The sequence below is a fragment of the Pseudopipra pipra genome, chromosome 1, assembly GCF_036250125.1.
Source record: "Pseudopipra pipra isolate bDixPip1 chromosome 1, bDixPip1.hap1, whole genome shotgun sequence".
Taxonomy (NCBI): Eukaryota; Metazoa; Chordata; class Aves; order Passeriformes; family Pipridae; genus Pseudopipra; species Pseudopipra pipra.
Window position 1 is genome coordinate 32,907,869 of NC_087549.1, and position 18,527 is coordinate 32,926,395.

General features: G+C 35.1%; 1 protein-coding gene across 1 annotated transcript in view; it reads left to right on the forward strand.

Annotated features, from left to right (window-relative positions):
* Positions 1–14,833, forward strand: part of TRPA1 (transient receptor potential cation channel subfamily A member 1) — a 32,035-nt gene extending 17,202 nt beyond the window's left edge. Inside the window, exons 13-27 of the mRNA XM_064650991.1 lie at positions 521–635; positions 1,895–2,061; positions 2,910–3,003; positions 3,605–3,664; positions 4,614–4,712; positions 5,527–5,597; positions 6,070–6,217; positions 8,122–8,211; positions 8,418–8,587; positions 10,163–10,292; positions 10,423–10,605; positions 11,530–11,598; positions 12,225–12,335; positions 12,854–12,951; positions 13,720–14,833. Of these exons, the coding sequence (XP_064507061.1) occupies positions 521–635; positions 1,895–2,061; positions 2,910–3,003; positions 3,605–3,664; positions 4,614–4,712; positions 5,527–5,597; positions 6,070–6,217; positions 8,122–8,211; positions 8,418–8,587; positions 10,163–10,292; positions 10,423–10,605; positions 11,530–11,598; positions 12,225–12,335; positions 12,854–12,951; positions 13,720–13,951 (1,837 nt within the window). The 3' untranslated portion in view covers positions 13,952–14,833. The remainder of the gene's footprint in view (positions 1–520; positions 636–1,894; positions 2,062–2,909; positions 3,004–3,604; positions 3,665–4,613; positions 4,713–5,526; positions 5,598–6,069; positions 6,218–8,121; positions 8,212–8,417; positions 8,588–10,162; positions 10,293–10,422; positions 10,606–11,529; positions 11,599–12,224; positions 12,336–12,853; positions 12,952–13,719) is intronic.
* Positions 14,834–18,527: the final 3,694 nt, after the last annotated feature.

Here is an 18,527-nt window from a genome sequence, read left to right on the forward strand (position 1 = left end):
TTTTATGTCCATCTGCTGGGAAGTTAATGCAATATAAATATAAATATAGATCCAGTACATTAAAATATTTAATATAATAATACATCTAAATGCAAATATACAGTATAGGAGCATAGTTATGAAGTATTTGTAAAACTAATCTGCTTTGTGCTTTGGTTCAGCCTGACACATAGAATCATGGCTAGCTGTAAAGCCAAAGCTTCTTATGCTGGGGAAACTGAGGTTTCTCTAAATCCAACTTAGAGAAGAATATTGAACCTTTTCATGGAAAAAATGTTGCTTTGGAAATACTACAATCGTTTCAGCTTCACTTTCAGTCTTGAGTAGGGTTTCTTAGGATTGGTGGTTCAAGGCATTCTGCCTTGCACTGTAAGTCCTGCTTCCGAGTCAAAGATCCTCAGGTCATTGGCAGCTCCAAAAAGCTCCCAGGCTCACAACTGTGAATCCAGGAACTAAAAGCTGAGAGTCCTGTTCCAATGTACATGTTTATAATTTCTGATTTTATACCATTACATGTAAGTGATTATAAAGGCTGGACAGCCCTGCACCATGCTGCCTTCGGAGGATACACTCGCACAATGCAGATCATTTTGGATACTAATGTGAAGTGTACTGACAGAGTGGATGAAGAAGGGGTATGTGTTCACATAACATTATTTGTTTCGTGTCTGCTATTACTTCTAGAACAAATGTCAATGGTATGATATTTGTAGCTTTACATGTGTAAATTTAAGGTGCATTACATGTGTAAATTTCATTTCCTGTAGCAAACATAGCGCCTTTGTATTTCACCACTCTGAAAGTTAATTTCGTGGATAAATATATGATTGCTGATATTGCTATCTGATTATTTTAAGTGGGAGACAGAAAAGATGCATACAGCCTAACAGAAAACATAAAATACTGAGTATATTAGACATGTGCCTCTTGCCCCCTTTACGTTGCAAGAATATTTTAGCAATGTAGCAAACATCGGTAATTTAAATTTAAAGAACTTATACAGATTTGAAAAAATCCGATATCAGCTATAGCTCTTTAATATATTGTTTGAAATCCATCTGCTCTGCACAGTAATATCCAATAAATACAGCATCTATCTTGCTCTGAAGTTTGGACACATACAGTGTCTATTGGATCAAGACAGAATCCACTTCCTGGGTTGGAGGCCTCTTATATGAACCTGCCTAACAGCTCCCCATCAGAAAACATAGGGTGGTCATTTTAGAGAACTATTCAATTTCAAACACAGAAGCTGCTGCTAATTTCTCTGAGAGCTGGTGTTAAAACACTTAGAATCACTAGATTAGCAACAAATTTTGCCTATAAATTAATGAGAAACAAATGCTTAGTCCTTAATTTCCCTCCGAAAAATCCGGGTGCATTCAGAAGGCTCTCAAATGTCAGTTTCAGTTTGACTTAATTCCTAAAGTACTCGTTGCCTTTCTTTTATTCAAATACCATTAATAAAAGTGCCCACAGATTTTCTTGCAGATTTGTTTGTATAAGCACACCTGGATATAACTTCTCTTCTGTGCTTCTCTTTCTGGTTATTAAATGCGAGTGTTCTGTATCTAAAGATACCATCAATTTTACCTATTTGTGACATGCAGTTTGTTAGTTGCAAAACTAAAAGATATTCATGAGTTGGCTTTTCTTACCTAACAGCAAGTTTCCTCTTCAGATTTCACATTACTGTAGCTGTAGCCATAAAATAAAAAACATGTCTATAATCTCTATGAGAATCTCTGACAATATTCTTATCTTTTATGTTGCTAGTAAAAGTATTCAGGACTTCCAGCTGAGAAAAGAGCATGCAGATGTTCAATGCGGGAGAGCACTGAAATGTACTTTTGTTTTAACTATTCATGCACTGCTGTACTGCTTGTCTTCACAGAACACAGCTTTGCACCTGGCTGCACGAGAAGGACATGCAAAAGCAGTAAGGTTACTTCTTGACTACGGTGCGAAAATTCTGTTCAACAAAGCACTAGCTACTTTTTTCCATGAAGCAATACACAACAGGAGAAAAGATGTAGTGTCTGCTGTCATTTTGCACAAAAGGTAATGTATACAGAAAATGCTGAATTTATTTTCCAGTGTGTTTTGATTTATCGTTTTGCCTTTTTTTTTTTAAACTGAGATTAAGTTCTGAAAACCAGTAGTTTAGTAAGTAAAACTGAGTACATATTTTAAAATTCCAGAGGTTATGTTCTGTTCTAATGAGCGCAGATAAAAAATGGCATAATTTTAATGAACATCAGATCTGTGGCATGTTGTTTATCATATTACACTGAGTATTTGTATTCTCTGTTAGAAAAACACGTAGAAGCCATTAGATAGAATTTTGGCCTTTCACATAATGCTTCAATACCTATAGAATTTTAGTCAGAATGTGAGTACAACTGATACCATTCAAGAGATGTAATTTAAAATTAAGTGTTGCAAGTATTTAAAAATGTGGCAGTTCAACTGCAGTTTAGAATATTTTATGTTACAATATAGTGAAGTCTCACTTGAGGAATAAAGTATTGCACCACTGATCACACCTTTTGGTAAGAGTTGCAGGAAAACTACAATTATCTCACTGTATTTATTGTCACTTGCCTAATCTTGTAACCCAAGATTCCAGCAATAGTTCCAGTTTTGTATTTTTTAGAAGGTCTTAGCATACTTGAAACATTTTTATTTATTTGATAACAGAATTTAATGTCAATCATTCTTAGAGAAGCATCCAGAATGTTACTGAGTTACTCCCTAAACTGCTAATTTTCCATTAAATAGTATATAAAATGTTTATATATTATGATTTTCAAGATAATATCTTAAATAAAACTCAAAAAATCTAAAAGTAGTTAATTTAAAATACAAGAAATTCATTCATTTTCCAATGCCTAAAATACTTTTTGCAGGTGGGAAGAAGCTGTTGTGACATTCTCTCACTATTCCAGTGCCAATAAGTGTCCTTTGCTGGAAATGGTTGAGTATCTTCCTGATTCATTTAAAGTGAGTCTTCTGCCCATATTAAAGAAATGACTGCATGAAATAACATGAAATTAGTTATATTGCATCATTTGCCCTTGTTTTTCTGATGCTGTTCTCAGGAACATGTACTATTATAAAATAGAAGCAATATAAAATCACAAATTTTTTTAATTGTATTTTAGTGATAGTTTAAGTTTGTCCGGTTTAATTTCTTCTGTATTAGAAAAGTTCTTAGCTTCTTGAGTTCAATGGAGTTATAAGAGTATAAAGGTAGTATATAAAGGAGTATAAATGTGATGAATGTCATCAGCTAACTGCTAAATAACACTACAAAGTGCTTTTTATTAAAATAGCAAGTGATTTGGTATATTCATAAACACTTCACACTTTATACTTGTAAACTAGCATGTAGCCTTGTAAACTGCACAGTTTATATTTAACTCCTGCATGTAAACTATGGAGTTTTATGTCATCAAAACATACATCATAAAAATCTGACTGAATCATCACTTCTGTTGGATGACTGTTGTATTTGAAGGTAATTTTCTTTTGGTCCAAACACATTCTTTCTGTTGAACATTATCTATATCACCTTAATTCCCTTTGCTGTTCATCTGTGAAGCTGGTGTTGGACAACTGCATAATTGAGTCTTCAGAGGAAAAGACAAGTCGAGACTTCTATGTAAGTGAATGAAAAAATCTGTGAAAGTATACAGTATGTATACTTCAATGTATACGTCAAGTTTATGTGGCTGAGATGCACTTTTGGATTAATATCAGATCTTAACAGAAAACATGGGTGACTGATCATATGTTATCCTTTGGGCTGTAAATGGCTTTGAAGTTCAGTTCTGTAATCTTCATGCTTGTGCATTTTAACAAGTATAACATGAAACTGCTGCAATGCATAAACTTTATCTTTACTCTGATAATTCTTGCAATCAAGCTGAGTATCAGAGGTTATGGGTATTTCAAAATAGTGGTGAAAGAAGACATAATGTCTATTTATGCATATCAAAAGCATGCCTATCACAACTAGTACATTGTCATCAATAATTTAAGTCCAACGTGTTTCTTTTTTCATAAATTCTTGTCCAAAATCTTAAGCAGTAGGTTGTTTTCACAATGGCAAGGAGGCATGAATGTTTTACAGTTATGTTACCTCTGAAACCATATTGAAAACAACCTTATCCATTATTATATTGGATTGTGTCCACATCATTAACAGAAACTTGCAAATTTTCTGCTATTGTACATTTTCTTTACATTGTGTTATCAAAGCCATATAACCTTTAAATACAAACTTTTCTTCACAGTCGGCATTAAAACAAATCAGAGTTTTGAGAATGACATTTAAAACTGCAACATTTTAGGAAGAAATTTGCACTTTTCCTTTTACAGTTTAAAATGGCTGTTTGTTTAAACATCTTTACAGTCACATATGTATGTCTTGACAGCATGTGTTCCCTGGCAGAGTAGTTAACAATGACTAAGCATAACTATTCTAACTACTTTGACACAATGTGCCTTTTGTTCTCTAAAGGATAGCCTTTTTTATATTAAGAAAATTATCTCAGTCTTAGATTATCATTTGCATCACATCTAAATGCTGGTGTATGTGTATTACACAGATTGAATACAACTTCAGATATCTTCAGTGTCCCTTGACACTTAACAAGAAACCAAAGGATGATGAAAATATTATCTATGAACCACTTATCACTTTAAATGTAAGTTCTCATTTTACTGGCATCATTCCCTGCTGCCTTGTTTTAGATATAATCAAGAGGTTTGAATATTTCATCATAATATTTCTTCTCCAAAGCCCCATAACTCTGTATATTTTAAGTATGTTGGAATAAAATATGGGCCAGAGTTCTTATGGTCTAAATAATAATAAATAAAACTTCTATTAGGTTTAAATAAAAATTCTTAGTTTATTTGAACTATGAATGTATCAAGAGAACATGCTATATGTGCAGGTAGTACATCAAAGAAAAACATACTCATAGTGTGACCATGCATTGGAATGTAAGGCATTGAAAACCTCACAAAACTGATTTTTTCGTATGCTAATTGCAAAATACTTTATGTGCCTAGAGCAAATTTTGCTGTTCTTTCACATTGCCAGTCTTCTCTCTCATTCTTTGTCAGAAAATGTTACCAGAACAAGCTTTCTGACTTATATGCTTATTTTTGGTCTTCCTGTTGACAGAGTTGGTATCCTGTCTAATAATAAATATTTAGTAATAAATATTAATGTATTAATTAGTACTTAATATTAATTCTCATTAAATGTAACTAATAAAGATTAGTCACAGGTATAACTAAAACAGCAGCAACAGAGAAGCTGAATGCTTTAGCAGGGAGAGAAGGCAAGATAGCTTTGGGCCAGAGTGCATAAAAAAAAAGAACTTTGCACTATGTCACAGATATTTTACTTTTCATTAGGTTAATATTAAGAAGGTGGCCTAGCCAGTTTTGTAAGCTCTTTACTTACCTAGATGAGTTAAATTTGATCCTTCCCTTTTCTTGTTTTTGTAGGCCATGGTACGACACAACCGCATGGAGCTACTCAGTCATCCTGTGTGTAAAGAATATTTGCTTATGAAATGGTGGGTCTACTTTAATATGCATAAAATATAATGCTGCATGTCAGGATAAAGACTATTGTTCCTGAGAGTTGTTTATTAAGATGTACATACTTCTAGTGTTGTCTGAGCAAATGCCTTTTCCATAAACCTCTCATAAGCATGTTTAGAATATGCTGATGATTATCGTATAAAATGTAGCTTAGCATTTAGTAAAGATTCTTTGATATTTACAGCAAAGACAACTACTATCTTTGTTTCCTCTTTATTGCAAAAATGTATAAAAGGATTGCCAAGGTAAAAAGGAAAGGAACAACATTTCAGAATGGCAAATACACTTCTGTCCACACAAACCTCGATGAATACATTCATCACGAAGGGACATTTCAAGAAATGTTTATTTCTTCATCTTGAAGACATTGTTGACTGCTAACATTTGAATGCATGCTCTTCTAAATTGGTTAAGTGTTGTAACTTTAATATTCTCACTTTCAAGGATGGCCTATGGGTTTCGAGCACATCTAATGAATTTAGGCGTATATTCTCTTGGTCTCATCCCACTGACTCTTCTGGTCACTCACATACAGCCAGGAAGACCTTTGAATGGAACAGAGCTCTATGAAGCAAGACCATTAGAATATGAGGTACTTTTCTTACTAGTCACAATATTTTTAGGATTTTTATAGCAAAAAGTTGTGATTATTTAAATAATTTCTAGATTATGATCTAGCAACTCTAAGGAAAAGAATTAAAGTGTATATTTTTTAACATTCAGCAGCAACTTCTAAGATAATTTGCAGTTCTAATTTCTTATTTTTAATCTGTTCTGAAAAATTTACATCTGGTACATGGTTACTTCAGCTTGTTCCCTGAAGTGAGTATTTGTTTAATTTTGAGGAAAAAGGATTAAATGAGAGAAAAAACCTGAAACTGAAACAGGAACTCAAAAAGGATATGCTAGTAGAAATATGAAATAAAGTAAACTCAAGGGATATAAAAGGTTCATGAGGATATCCTGATATATGAAAAAATCTGGAGAACCACATATGCAGCCCAGCCCAGTCCAGTATATTTGGGATTCTTGAAGATTCAGAAGCCAGAAGTAGCAGAAATCCAAGCATTCATGCTCCATTAACTCACTCATCTTCCTGGTGGAAGATAGGAGAATAAAAGGAGCTGCATGCAACAGACAGAGGAATAGCTCCGACTAACTCAGGTCCTTGAATCATCAGACTGGGTGGAAGAAGCATAGCTCCAACGAGGAATGGTGCCAGCTGGTGGAGAAGCAGTGAACTGAACGGAAGCTGTGAAGTTGCTGCCCGAGAGACTAGAGCAGTAGCAGTGTATATGAAATGCCATGCACTGGAGGAGACAGTGTCCTAATGACCCAGTAATAGCAATGTAGTGGGGAATGCCAGCTCTACAGGGAGCGCAGCGTTGCAGAATGGGATTCTGTACTCCTAACTCAGGTTAAAGAGGGACATTGCAATGGGGCAGGGGCTGAGTGTATTCCAGCACCACTGAAAAGTGAGTGCCATGAATTTGTGGTCTGCCTATGAGTTAATAAACCCCTCAGGTGGGGAATTAACTCTACAGGTTATTTATTAAGATGAAATCCACTATTGTAATCCATACCAATAGAAAGCTTTTCACAACAAAGTTGTCTTTGCCTACACCAGTTGTAAAGTGAAACATCAAACGGAGCAGCCACATACGGATGTCAGGACCTCCAATTTCTCCAAAGACTTCTACAGCCCTTCCAGAGACTACAATCTAATAGTGAAGTTATGGAGAACAGATTTGGGAAAGGCTCTATCCACATTTGTTACAAGCACTCTGGTGGCTAAAAAGGCCAATACGAGATAGACACATCCAATTGCAAAAGGCACAGCAGAAAGACTCCTTAGGTGGTATATTCTGCAAGACACGATTCTTTCTGCATTGTCTTTTCTCCTCAAGAGTGATCCTGCGTGCTTTCTCAAAGGAAGCAGCAGCGTTATAGATGGTATGTCTCCAGGCCTCCCAATTTGAGAGTAAACCGGTTATGATGATCAGTATGGCCAAGGCTGAGATGTTGTTTCAGGGAGTCCTTGTATCTTTTCTTCGGGGCTCCTCTCATGCAGCAGCCAGTGGCAAGTTCACCATAAAGCAAGATCTTAGGGAGGCGGTGGTCCTTCATCCTGGAGACGTGCCCTGCCCATCGCAGCTGTGTTCTCAGTAACATGACCTCAATACTTGTGACTGCTGCTTGTTCTAGAACATAGAACAGTGAACATATGGCATAGATATTGCAATTTCAGTTCCCAACTATTTATCGTGGCAATTCTCAAACTTTCATACTTGTTTTGAATTGCTTAAATACAATACACATAACATGAATTGCACAATAAATACTAGTAAACCAGAATTTAGATAGTAATACGTTTATATGAGGGAAGCTAAGAGAGTTTCTTAACTTGCTAATATAATGTATGTGTAATAGGTAGAGCTGAAATGAACATTCATTTAATGGTTTTTAATTTGGTTTGTGTTCTGATTTTTGTTTCAGGACTCATACTTTACAAGGGTGTGTATGTGTTTAGTTTTAATTATGAGTTTATTGGGAATCTGCAAAGAAATATTTCAACTGATTCAGCAGGTAAGTACATAGAGAAATAACATTACTCAGTGTGTTTGCATGGCTGTTTGTATGATATTGAACTAAATCTGTTTTTTCCCTAATTAGAAGGGAAATGCCAATTTATGCAAGATTAAAAGCAAGAAGGTTATTTAAGTAGTGCATTGAATTCAGTCCTTTAATGATGCATGATTTGTAAATATGTATCTGTCTCTCTTAAATCCTAGAAATTGAAATATTTGTTGGATTACTCCAATCTACTGGACTGGACAATTTATACTACAAGCATAATTTTTGTGTCTTCTTTATTTATTAATACACCAGCTCATTTACAGTGGGAATGTGGAGCAATTGCTGTATACTTGTCTTGGATGAACTTCTTGCTTTACCTTCAACGGTAAAAATTATTTATCTCCTTTACAATAAAATACTTCCAATACTTTCAGATATTTTACATATCCTAAACAGTGACTGACCAAGTTTGATAGTCCCATTTTGTATTATTTTTTTCATGCTATACAAGTTTCCAGATTAGGACCATAGGAATTTTTTAACCTAATGAAACTATAAGGAAATTTCAGTGTTTTTCATGTAGAGCATCCCAGCATATGTTCTGACAACTAAAGAAATACTAGTATTTAATGTTAGTTAAGCAAAGCCATGAATTTATCTTTCTAAAATCATCTTTCATTGTACTGTATAGACTTTGACTTTAAAAAAAAAAAAAGCAAAATCAGAAGGATATGAACTACAGGAGGCATAAGGAAGTCAGTTTTTATAAGTAATACCTGTGAGAAGGTAAATTCCTTTACCGTTTTACATATTAAATGGCACACCCCACTTCTCTATACCATTGTGTCCTATAAGAGAATTATAATGGATGATACTGTTTCTTCAATTGACATTAGGTGTTTTTACTGACATTCATTATTCTAATGTTGTCACTGGTACAATAGTGTCCAAGAGTTATAAACAGCAGGAAAGCTAGGTGGAAGGAAAAAGTAGTGTGGGTGTAGTGCTTAAGACAAATAAAAATGCGCCCGAGCAGGACTCCATGTGATAACACTGCATAAATATTCTTCTGATTCTTATTGTATATATGCACTAATCACTCCCGTGAAGTCTTGCAGACAGACAAACACAGCATTTGCTGAGTAATTTCAGGATCATTTTACTGTAATAGGGATGTTTAAGGGCAAGGTTTGTAAACAGAGTTAAGGTCAAAGAGAATACCTTTATGGTAGTGCCTCTGCTTGGTCAAGAATGGGAGAGGCTTGCCATGTGACACACCGTTGTTGGAAACACAGGTGTCTTAAAAGTACGCTACTCCTCTTCTCTCTGCAAACAATGCATTTATTTTTGTTTGCTTATTTTTCATACTTTGTATTATATGAAAACTACATGTATGTAGTAAGTTCTTACTTTGTAAGAAGCAAAATCTTTTAAATCAGGCATCTCCCTGATAGATGGATTATAATGCCAGTTGTTCTTTGTTCTGGTCACTTACCTGCTTCTAGAAGCAGAAAAAAAAGTTGGGTATTTTCCTAATGCTGTTATTCTGAGTGAAAGAGTGGTATAATATTGTACTGCCTATGGCTATGGAGAGAATAAATGTTATCCATGAAAAATAATATCTTGAAAACTGCTCTGGTGCTTTAAAATACAAGATTATGCCGTTTAGGGTTGATGTAAGTAGGATTACTTCCACTCTTTTGGATGTGAAAGTACAACCGGTTTGTGCCATCTCAGAATGTCTCAGAGAGGCAAAATGTCTCTTTTCACAGATGAAAATCAGCATTACTTACTACCTTATGTAAATAACTGCAAGGGACTCTAACTTCAGTATTTAACGATTTAGGGGTGGACTTGGCAGTGCTAGATTAATGGTTGGAGCTGATTATCTTAAAAGTCTGTTCCAAGCTAAACAATTCTGTGACTGATTCTATGTCTTTTCTGTTTACTTGTTGCATAGATTTGAAAACTATGGCATCTATGTTGTGATGTTCTGGGAAATTTTGAGGACTTTGATTCGGATAGCTGTGGTTTTCTTTTTCCTGATATTGGCCTTTGGACTGAGTTTCTTTGTCCTTTTGGGTTCACAGGTTAGTTGGATCACATAGTTGATTTTTTATCATTATAAATATTACCTTTGACTAAAGTGTCTCAAGACATTATTTACAAATTTCATCAGTTTAGTTTTTTTCTTGACTTTGATATTTCTTCTTTTTGCAGCAAACATATAGCACACCTCTGCTTTCTGTAATGAAGACATTTGCAATGATGCTGGGAGACATTAATTACCATGATGCTTTCCTGGATCCTTTACTAAGCAGTGAATTACCATATCCATTCCTAAGTTACACAGTTCTCATTATATTTACCTTGCTTATTCCAATCCTTCTTATGAACTTGCTAGTAAGTAATTTACTTAATAATATAAAAAGTGGTTAAGCATAGGTTTATATGCAGGTTTTTATATTTAGCATATAGAATTACTGTAGTAAGTGACATTCATTCGTTATTTAATAAATTGATATTTTCATAACATATTAAAAGGTCGCCTTTCTCTGCACTTGTTTTCCATCCAGTTTACTATTCTGAGTATTTTAACACAATTTACTCTTGCAAGGTTATCTTGTATATCTTTAGGTAGTAATTGTGATGGAATTTGAATTGCAGCTGCAATGTATTATTCTGAGGTCTATATAAAGAAAATTGGGGAACAATGATTTTTGCTCAACCCCTTGTTGTATCAAAACCTAGCACTAACAATAATTTAAAAAAAAAAAAAAAGCAAACCCAAACTCAGATCTTCATTGCACAGAAATCAGTAATCAGCAGTAGTGTTGGAACTGACTAACGAGCCTGACCTGAATAAAAAGAATCAGAAAACATGATAATGATGAGAAAGGGGGAAAACAGGTAATATATCTTTAGCAATATTCCATTGAACATAATTTTTTTTTAGGAAATAAAATTTTTATATGAGCTGAGCAATAAAAATCAAACAATTCCATTTTTTTAAAGATATTTAGCACTGCCACACTTAACATTGCAGCAGTAATGAAGAATCAAAAGGAAGGGACGTTATTCTTAACAGCTCTTTGAAGTAGCTCTTTAGTGCCTTATTAAGTGCCTCTTATTTTAAGAGGTGTCATTAAAAATGCTTTCTACATATCTTGATATGTATTTTGCAAATATGCCAAAAATATTCCTAAATTCAAGGGAAAAAGCTAATTTGAATGTTAGATTTTCTATTTTTTATTTAAATGTGAATGAGAAATACAGTTGAAATTACAGACTGTGAAAAAGTAGATAATGAAATGTTGATATTTCTAGATTGGTTTGGCTGTTGGGGATATTGCTGAAGTACAAAAATATGCTGCACTCAAAAGGATTGCAATGCAGGTAAGTAACATACCATTGAAAACCCAAGTATTGGAAGCAGATATTGTTAGAACAGCATTTAGATAATTAGCTGATTTGTCATCAGCATTTCTAATTAATACCTTAGTATCTGTGTAAAGCAAACTGGTGAACATGGCATCTTTATCTCTTTATCAATCATATGAGTCATTATAAAGGACATGTACAAGCAAATGCATTTTTAAGGAATTTTTCAAGAGTCAATTCAATGAATTCTGAGCTGTTCCAAGAACAGAATCTCAAAATCAGTAAATGCAATGCTTGAAATTGGAGAGTTGTCTTTTAGTAAAAAACTTATGCAGTGGAAAGAAGGTTAAGATACACAAAAATCAAAAGGACACCAAATTCATTCTGCTTTCCTGAAGTCTCATTTGTTATAAGTGTGTGCATCTGTGTGGAGTAATTAATTCTGCTAAGATAATACTGCTATACTGCTTTAACTGTGTAGTTTCAGTGTCTGGGCTGGACTGTTCAAATATTACACCATTGTTTGCAGTGTGGACTAGAACTAGAGATTTGAATATAATGACATGATGGTTATTTTCACATGATAATGTGTGTTTATTTTAAGAGAATATAACTCATTTTAAATGCAAAACTACATTTAGGTTAATCTTCACACCAACTTAGAGAAGAAGCTACCATTTTGGTTCTTAAGTCGGGTGGACCAGGAATCAATCACTGTATATCCCAACAGGCCAAGATACTGTGGATTTATGGTAAGATGGTGAATATTAGACAGAAGAATTCTTACCAAAATGAGGTATGATTGACTTTGTACACAGATTGCTAGGAACACTGCATTACTAAGACTCAATCATTAACTAACATCAACGGAATTGTGATTAAACGTTGATTAAGGTCAGTGAAAATGATAAATCATTTTGAGTGAAGCCATATTCAGATATAATTAGTGTTTGAAAACTCAGTGATCTGTAACTGTATTAAGCAAGACAAGCTACAGAAGATGTTCAGATAAAAAACAGAATGACTCCCTTTTGGCATTTCTTCTTTTTTTTTTTTTTTTACATTTCATTTCAACTGTTGTTGGTAGACTAAATTTTCTGATAAAAAAAATATTGCAAAATAAATGTTTTAATATGTAAAAAGCCCCATCATAACAGAAACTCTTTTTAACATGAGCACTGTGTGGAAATCTTCCATTCACCTATTTGTGAATTTTAATCTGTTTTCAGACTATAATACTTATTTCAGTTTGGTTCCATGTTTTGTTTAGAGTGTGTTCCAGTATTGCTTTGGGTGTGAAGACTCTACCACATACGCACAGAGCCCTGATACAACATTAGAACTGGAAGTTCTGAAACAGAAATACAGGTATTTGTTGCATTATTTTATTGATGTAAAAACAAGTAGAACCAATATTACAAACATAGTTCGATTCACAGAGAACCTTTTCAATCACAATGTAGATTTAATGCTGTAATTTTGTCAGTCTAGACATTCTGAAAGTTAGATTTTCAAAATGCTTGTTTGGTAGTTTTATGAAGACACTTTATAGACACATTTTCAAGAAACATTTCATTCTTTCTTGAAAGATAACAGATACTGAGTTCTGTATGTGTGATGCTAACTTAGGTTAACTATTTATTTGCATCAATTGCACTTCGGATAGCCCTTTGAAAGAGATCAGTCAGTGCCTCATCAGTATTCCTCATATGCTGTAAAAAATAGTTTTGAATTTCACTAAATGTTTGTAGATGCTTAATTGCCATTGCAACTTTGGCTCTTTTTTCTTGCCAGACAAGAAAATAGATCAATAGGTAAAACTTTTGATAGAACTGGCAACAATTTTATTCTGAGAGTGAAGTTGCTTCTACCTTAACTATATAATAAGTTACTTTTCTCAAGAACCAGCAGCTTATTCTTTAATTCTATTTCCTGAAACGTAGAGAAGTACCTACCACAACTTGAAGAATTAAATATATTCCAGACAATAGTCTTTGTTAGCAGAAGGGTTAAGTTAAATACTGTCAGAAGGGTAAAGTTAAGCACTGTCAGGTCTTTGTAATTTTAATGAGTTAAATGTCCTTTGAAATCAAATGACAAAACCTGATGTATGCATTTTTTTATTATTTTTTTTAGGCTCAAAGATATATCAACATTGTTGGAAAAGCAACATGACCTCATTAAATTGATTATCCAGAAAATGGAAATAGTGTCAGAAGCTGAGGATGAAGACGGCAATGATTTATTTCAGCACAAATTTAGGAAAAGGCAGTTAGAGCACAAGAATAGTAAATGGGATACAGTGTTAAAAGCTGTTAAAACAACTGTGCCTAACCCAAGCACAGAAAAAACCAACAGCTTCTTCTAGACATAGCTGTGAAATCATGTATTATCATTTTGTTTTACTTTAGGGTCACTTCTCTTATTGTCTTTGCATAATGTTCATGTGATACATCATGTATTCAAGTATAAAAAAAGGCCAGATCCAAAAAGAGGATGCAGATGCTCAAAACATTATTTAAGGAGACTGAATATGTCTACATTCAAAACTGTGATCCTAAAAGTGACTGCCTAATCAGGAAAGTGCCTAACTCACCAGATGCCAACCTTGCTGTCCTGACAGTTCCCAAGGCCTCTGTCTAGATCTGATCTTGGATTTGGCTCTAGTACACTTAGGTCTGTATGCAATGACATTATTTTCTGTTACCAGTATTTTCAGAATTTCTAAATTTTTAGAAATTAGACTCTAGTTATTTAGTTTTCAGATGCTTTGAGAGAGCCAATGGGCTTTATGTAGCTTAAAGAAAAAGTACAAAACTAATCTGAGAGAGGTTGGAAGTTTTGCTGAGTAGGGACTGCAGGATCAGGCCTGAAAGGTAAGAAATGAAAGATCATAAAGTTGTAATGTAAGGGAAGAACTGTTTCCTTTTCTAGACAACTGTATGCAATTCTCAGAGGGATCATTTGTACTAGCATGCATATAGCAATGATAGAATGACTGTTTAATATTAGTCATTTACAACTTGCTGTCCTTATACTGCTAATGTGATTTTGGCCTTCCTGATAACCTAAAATTGACCTTGCAACCTTAATCTGCACCTTGGTTTTACTATTTATTTACTGGATATGCAGTGCATTATGTAATATACAGTAATATATCAAATTTAGAAATAAATATGAATTAAACTGTGTTTAAGTACATGACTACATTTGTTTCAAAACCAGTGCTAATAAATTAATTATGACTATATGTGGTGGTAACGCTCTGTGGTCCGCTTTTGAATTCAGACATTTTCTTTGAGAACTTAATATACATTATTCTTCACAAAAGAACAGTTGTGTTTCCTGTTTATTTAACATTAGCAGAAGGTGATTCACACTGCACAAAACTGGTGTAGTCATCAGAAAACACAGGAAGATGTACTGCCATGGATGACATGCTGTTCAGAAGGGAAAATTCTTTATCACCCAACAGTTCCATCACAGATTTGAGAATTTAAATCCTTGCCTGGTAAAAAAGAGAAATGGAAGGGTTATCACTGCACTTTCTACAATGCTTACTAGGGTAAATAGTTGCTTAATATCAAAAAGTGAATGGCATTTAGAGATTCAGGAAGCATTTGGACTTTTGTTTCTTTCCAACATCAAGATTCATTGATACCTTTGAATCCTGTGGCATAAATCCATGCCACTTGTAGCTGAAGATGTTTGCTGTTAAAACTGAGGTTCTGTTCTGGGTTTACCTCCCAGAATGTGCACAGGCATTTTGCATATAAATGTGACTGCAAAGTTCAGTTAAGTAAGTTTTCAGAAGGCAAACTGGGGGCATAAACATAAACATACTACTGCATGACTGTGTCCACAGAGGTACTTCTGTCTGCTCCAGAGGCCCCGTCCTTAAGTCTGCCTCTGGATTACATTCTAACTGAACTGTTGAGATCTGGTGTGTACCATCACTGTGTACCATCCACTGTCATGCACCCAGGTGGAAAGAAATGCATTGCACAGGTAGTGCAGCATGCCAGTGTCTCCAGTTTTCCCTTGGCAACACGGGTGTGAGGAATGTGCTTCAAAGTTCAGTGTGTCTGCCCTGCAGGCTACTGCAGGAGGAGCGGCTCTGCTTCAGGGTCAAGCCTGTGTGACACAGTGAAACAGAGAGAGAACAAGTAAGCAGAGTCAGAGTCGAGACAGTAATAATAAAACTGTACTCACTGAAATTGCATTGTGGACTTGGATCTACTCCTGTGAATAAACCCTGTTGGAGTTTTCTGAGCTGCTGTGCATCTGCAGCTCCCTCTGTCAGTGGAAAGAAGAATGCCCAAGTTCTCAGGATAGGGCCAAACTTAAAAAATGCAAATGTTTTTTAACAAAAATAATTTTGAATTCCTGACAGTCTGAATCATTAACACTAGATGGCAGTGAGCGATAGCATTTTTGAGTAAGTAAACTGGACCTAAATGCATTGTTTGAAGTGAAGAGGAATAGCAGTATGATTAGAGCAGAAGCAAACCAGTCAGCACTCACAGTTTTAAAGTCTGAGCCTTTCAAGCCTCTTTAAATAGAACTCTGAGACATTTATACACAGCTGCCTCTCATCTTTTCTGAGTATTTAATTTACAATTTGAGAAAAGTTTTCCTTTCAAATTTTATATGCAAAGACAGAAAGAAGGTATTGTATAATTAGCTAACATTACAACATTGAATTAGTTAGCTTTCTGTAGAAATCAGCAGACTAAGAGTATTTAATTGCCATGTGACAGAAATATCTAATAGAGCCTAAGTACAAGAGGTGTAGAGTTTAAGAAAAAATACAAGTCAAGTCAATTGGAATACAAATTACAGTTATGGTTGAAAAAAATTGTGTAGACTGAGCTGAAGATACTGGGTCATTTCAGCAATCTCTAGAAGCAGTCCTGTTAAAATCATTAAGGTTGGAAAAGACCTCTAACATCATCTAGTCCAACAATTAACCTAATACTGCCAGGTCCACCTGTCTCTAAGCACCACATCTGCACGTTTTTTAATGCTTCCAGGGATGGTGGTTTCACTTTCCTGGGCAGCCTGTTCAAATGCTTGACCACCCTTTCAGTGAAGAAATTTTTCCTGATATCCAATCTAAACCTCCCCTGATTCAACTTAAGGCCAATGTCTGTTGTCCTATTTCTTGTTACCTGGAAGAAGAGACCCACTCTCATCTGTCTATAACCTCCTTAGATATGTTACAAGATAGATACAAGGAAATATATATTAACTGAAAGTGTCATCATGTGAATTTTTAAATTTGCACTTAGGAATTAATACGGATAAATGCAACTGAAGTGGATTCTCTGGTTGTGAATATAGCATCTGCAAACTGTGATGGGTGTATATCTGTATCCAATCCTTACCCACTTCCCTTTAGTCTGTATGGATACAACACCTCTTCAGTTGGGATACAGACAGTTCTATAAGCATACATGGTCACCATTTGTCTTTTTCAGGACTGTATAACAAATAATTCTGATAGTGAGGGTAATTATTCCATCTCTTATTTTCTGCTGCTCAGCAGCTTCGGAACTGTTTTCTTGTCATGATGAATGTCTGCGTGGGTCAGGCAATGGCACCATCTCCTCCCACCAAAACCAGACCATTCCCAAGAGCTTTTATTGGGAAGGTTGATTCGTGCCTCACCTGTGTGACACACAGGAGGGTCACAATTTGGGACAAGAAATGCCATGCCTATGTGATTTGGCAGTCTGAAACAAGCTGGCAATCCTTCGCTGAAACCGGATGCCTTGCTTTCTAGCATCAGACTTGCTGATAAGGACAGACTAGCAAAATACTAGCAAACTTAAAATCAGCTAGAGCAATAAAATACATCCTTAGAAGAAAACCTGAAGTGCCCAAATTTGAAGTGGACTAGAGTCAGGCTATTTTATTTTGGGGCTGCAAAACCCGGTAGGTAGAAAATAACTTGCTTAAAGCTGCCTAGTGTGCATATTGGTGTTCTTCATATGACATGCTGCTGAAACAAAGACAAAGCCACTCTATAAATAAGTCTCCATCGTTTTTTGACTCACATTTTTCCTTCAGAGAAATAGCCTTGCATTCTCCTTATTCTTATTGTATACCATTTTCTTATCTGCAACATACTGACTTTGTAAAACTGGCACTGTAAAACATTTCACACCAAAATGCTATATGCAAAATTGGACAGAGAATTGATAGAGGAGAACCCCCCCACACTGAAATCAGCCAGGAAGGAATTAAAACCCTTGAGGGCTACACATATTGAGGAAGAAGAGAAATCTATATGAACAAAGTGGCCCTTTTAACTGTTCAGGTTTTTATTTTGTAAGATGCAATGCCCATAAGCAAAGCACACGGCAAGAGAAAGAAAAGATAAGAAAACATCTTTAATCTGTGTTGGAGGACCCAGGAGAAGAAACTGGAGCCAGATCTTCCCTTAGGTTAGTACCTTTTTACCACCACCACCACCCCCCCCCATCAGTGTAATAAATCATTTAGGCTGCAACATAGTACACATCAGATGTAAGCTATCTTTACATTGACTGTCTGACAGAAATGGTCTCACTGTAGGCAGGAATTAGTCCTTTGTAATCAACAGACAAAGTATAGGAGTATAGCAAACCTAGCCCTGGAGTTATAGACAGCAGGAGAGGTTTTTGAGCTTTCCCTTTTAAATGATTGAGAGGATATAATAAAACAACACAGGAGTTGAGAAAATCTCTGATACCAAAAGCAGCATTTTCTCAGCAGTAAAAAGATACTGGGTCGTGCCAAGGTGTAAATCTGCACTGACACAGGAACAGCAAGAGAGATCCATTTGAACCTGGGCATGGGTTGGTCCATGCACAGGCCACTCAAGCATACTTGAACCTGTCAGGTAAAGATATTGGCATCCTTATAGAAATGCACCAAGACAATGTCACAGTAATCACTAG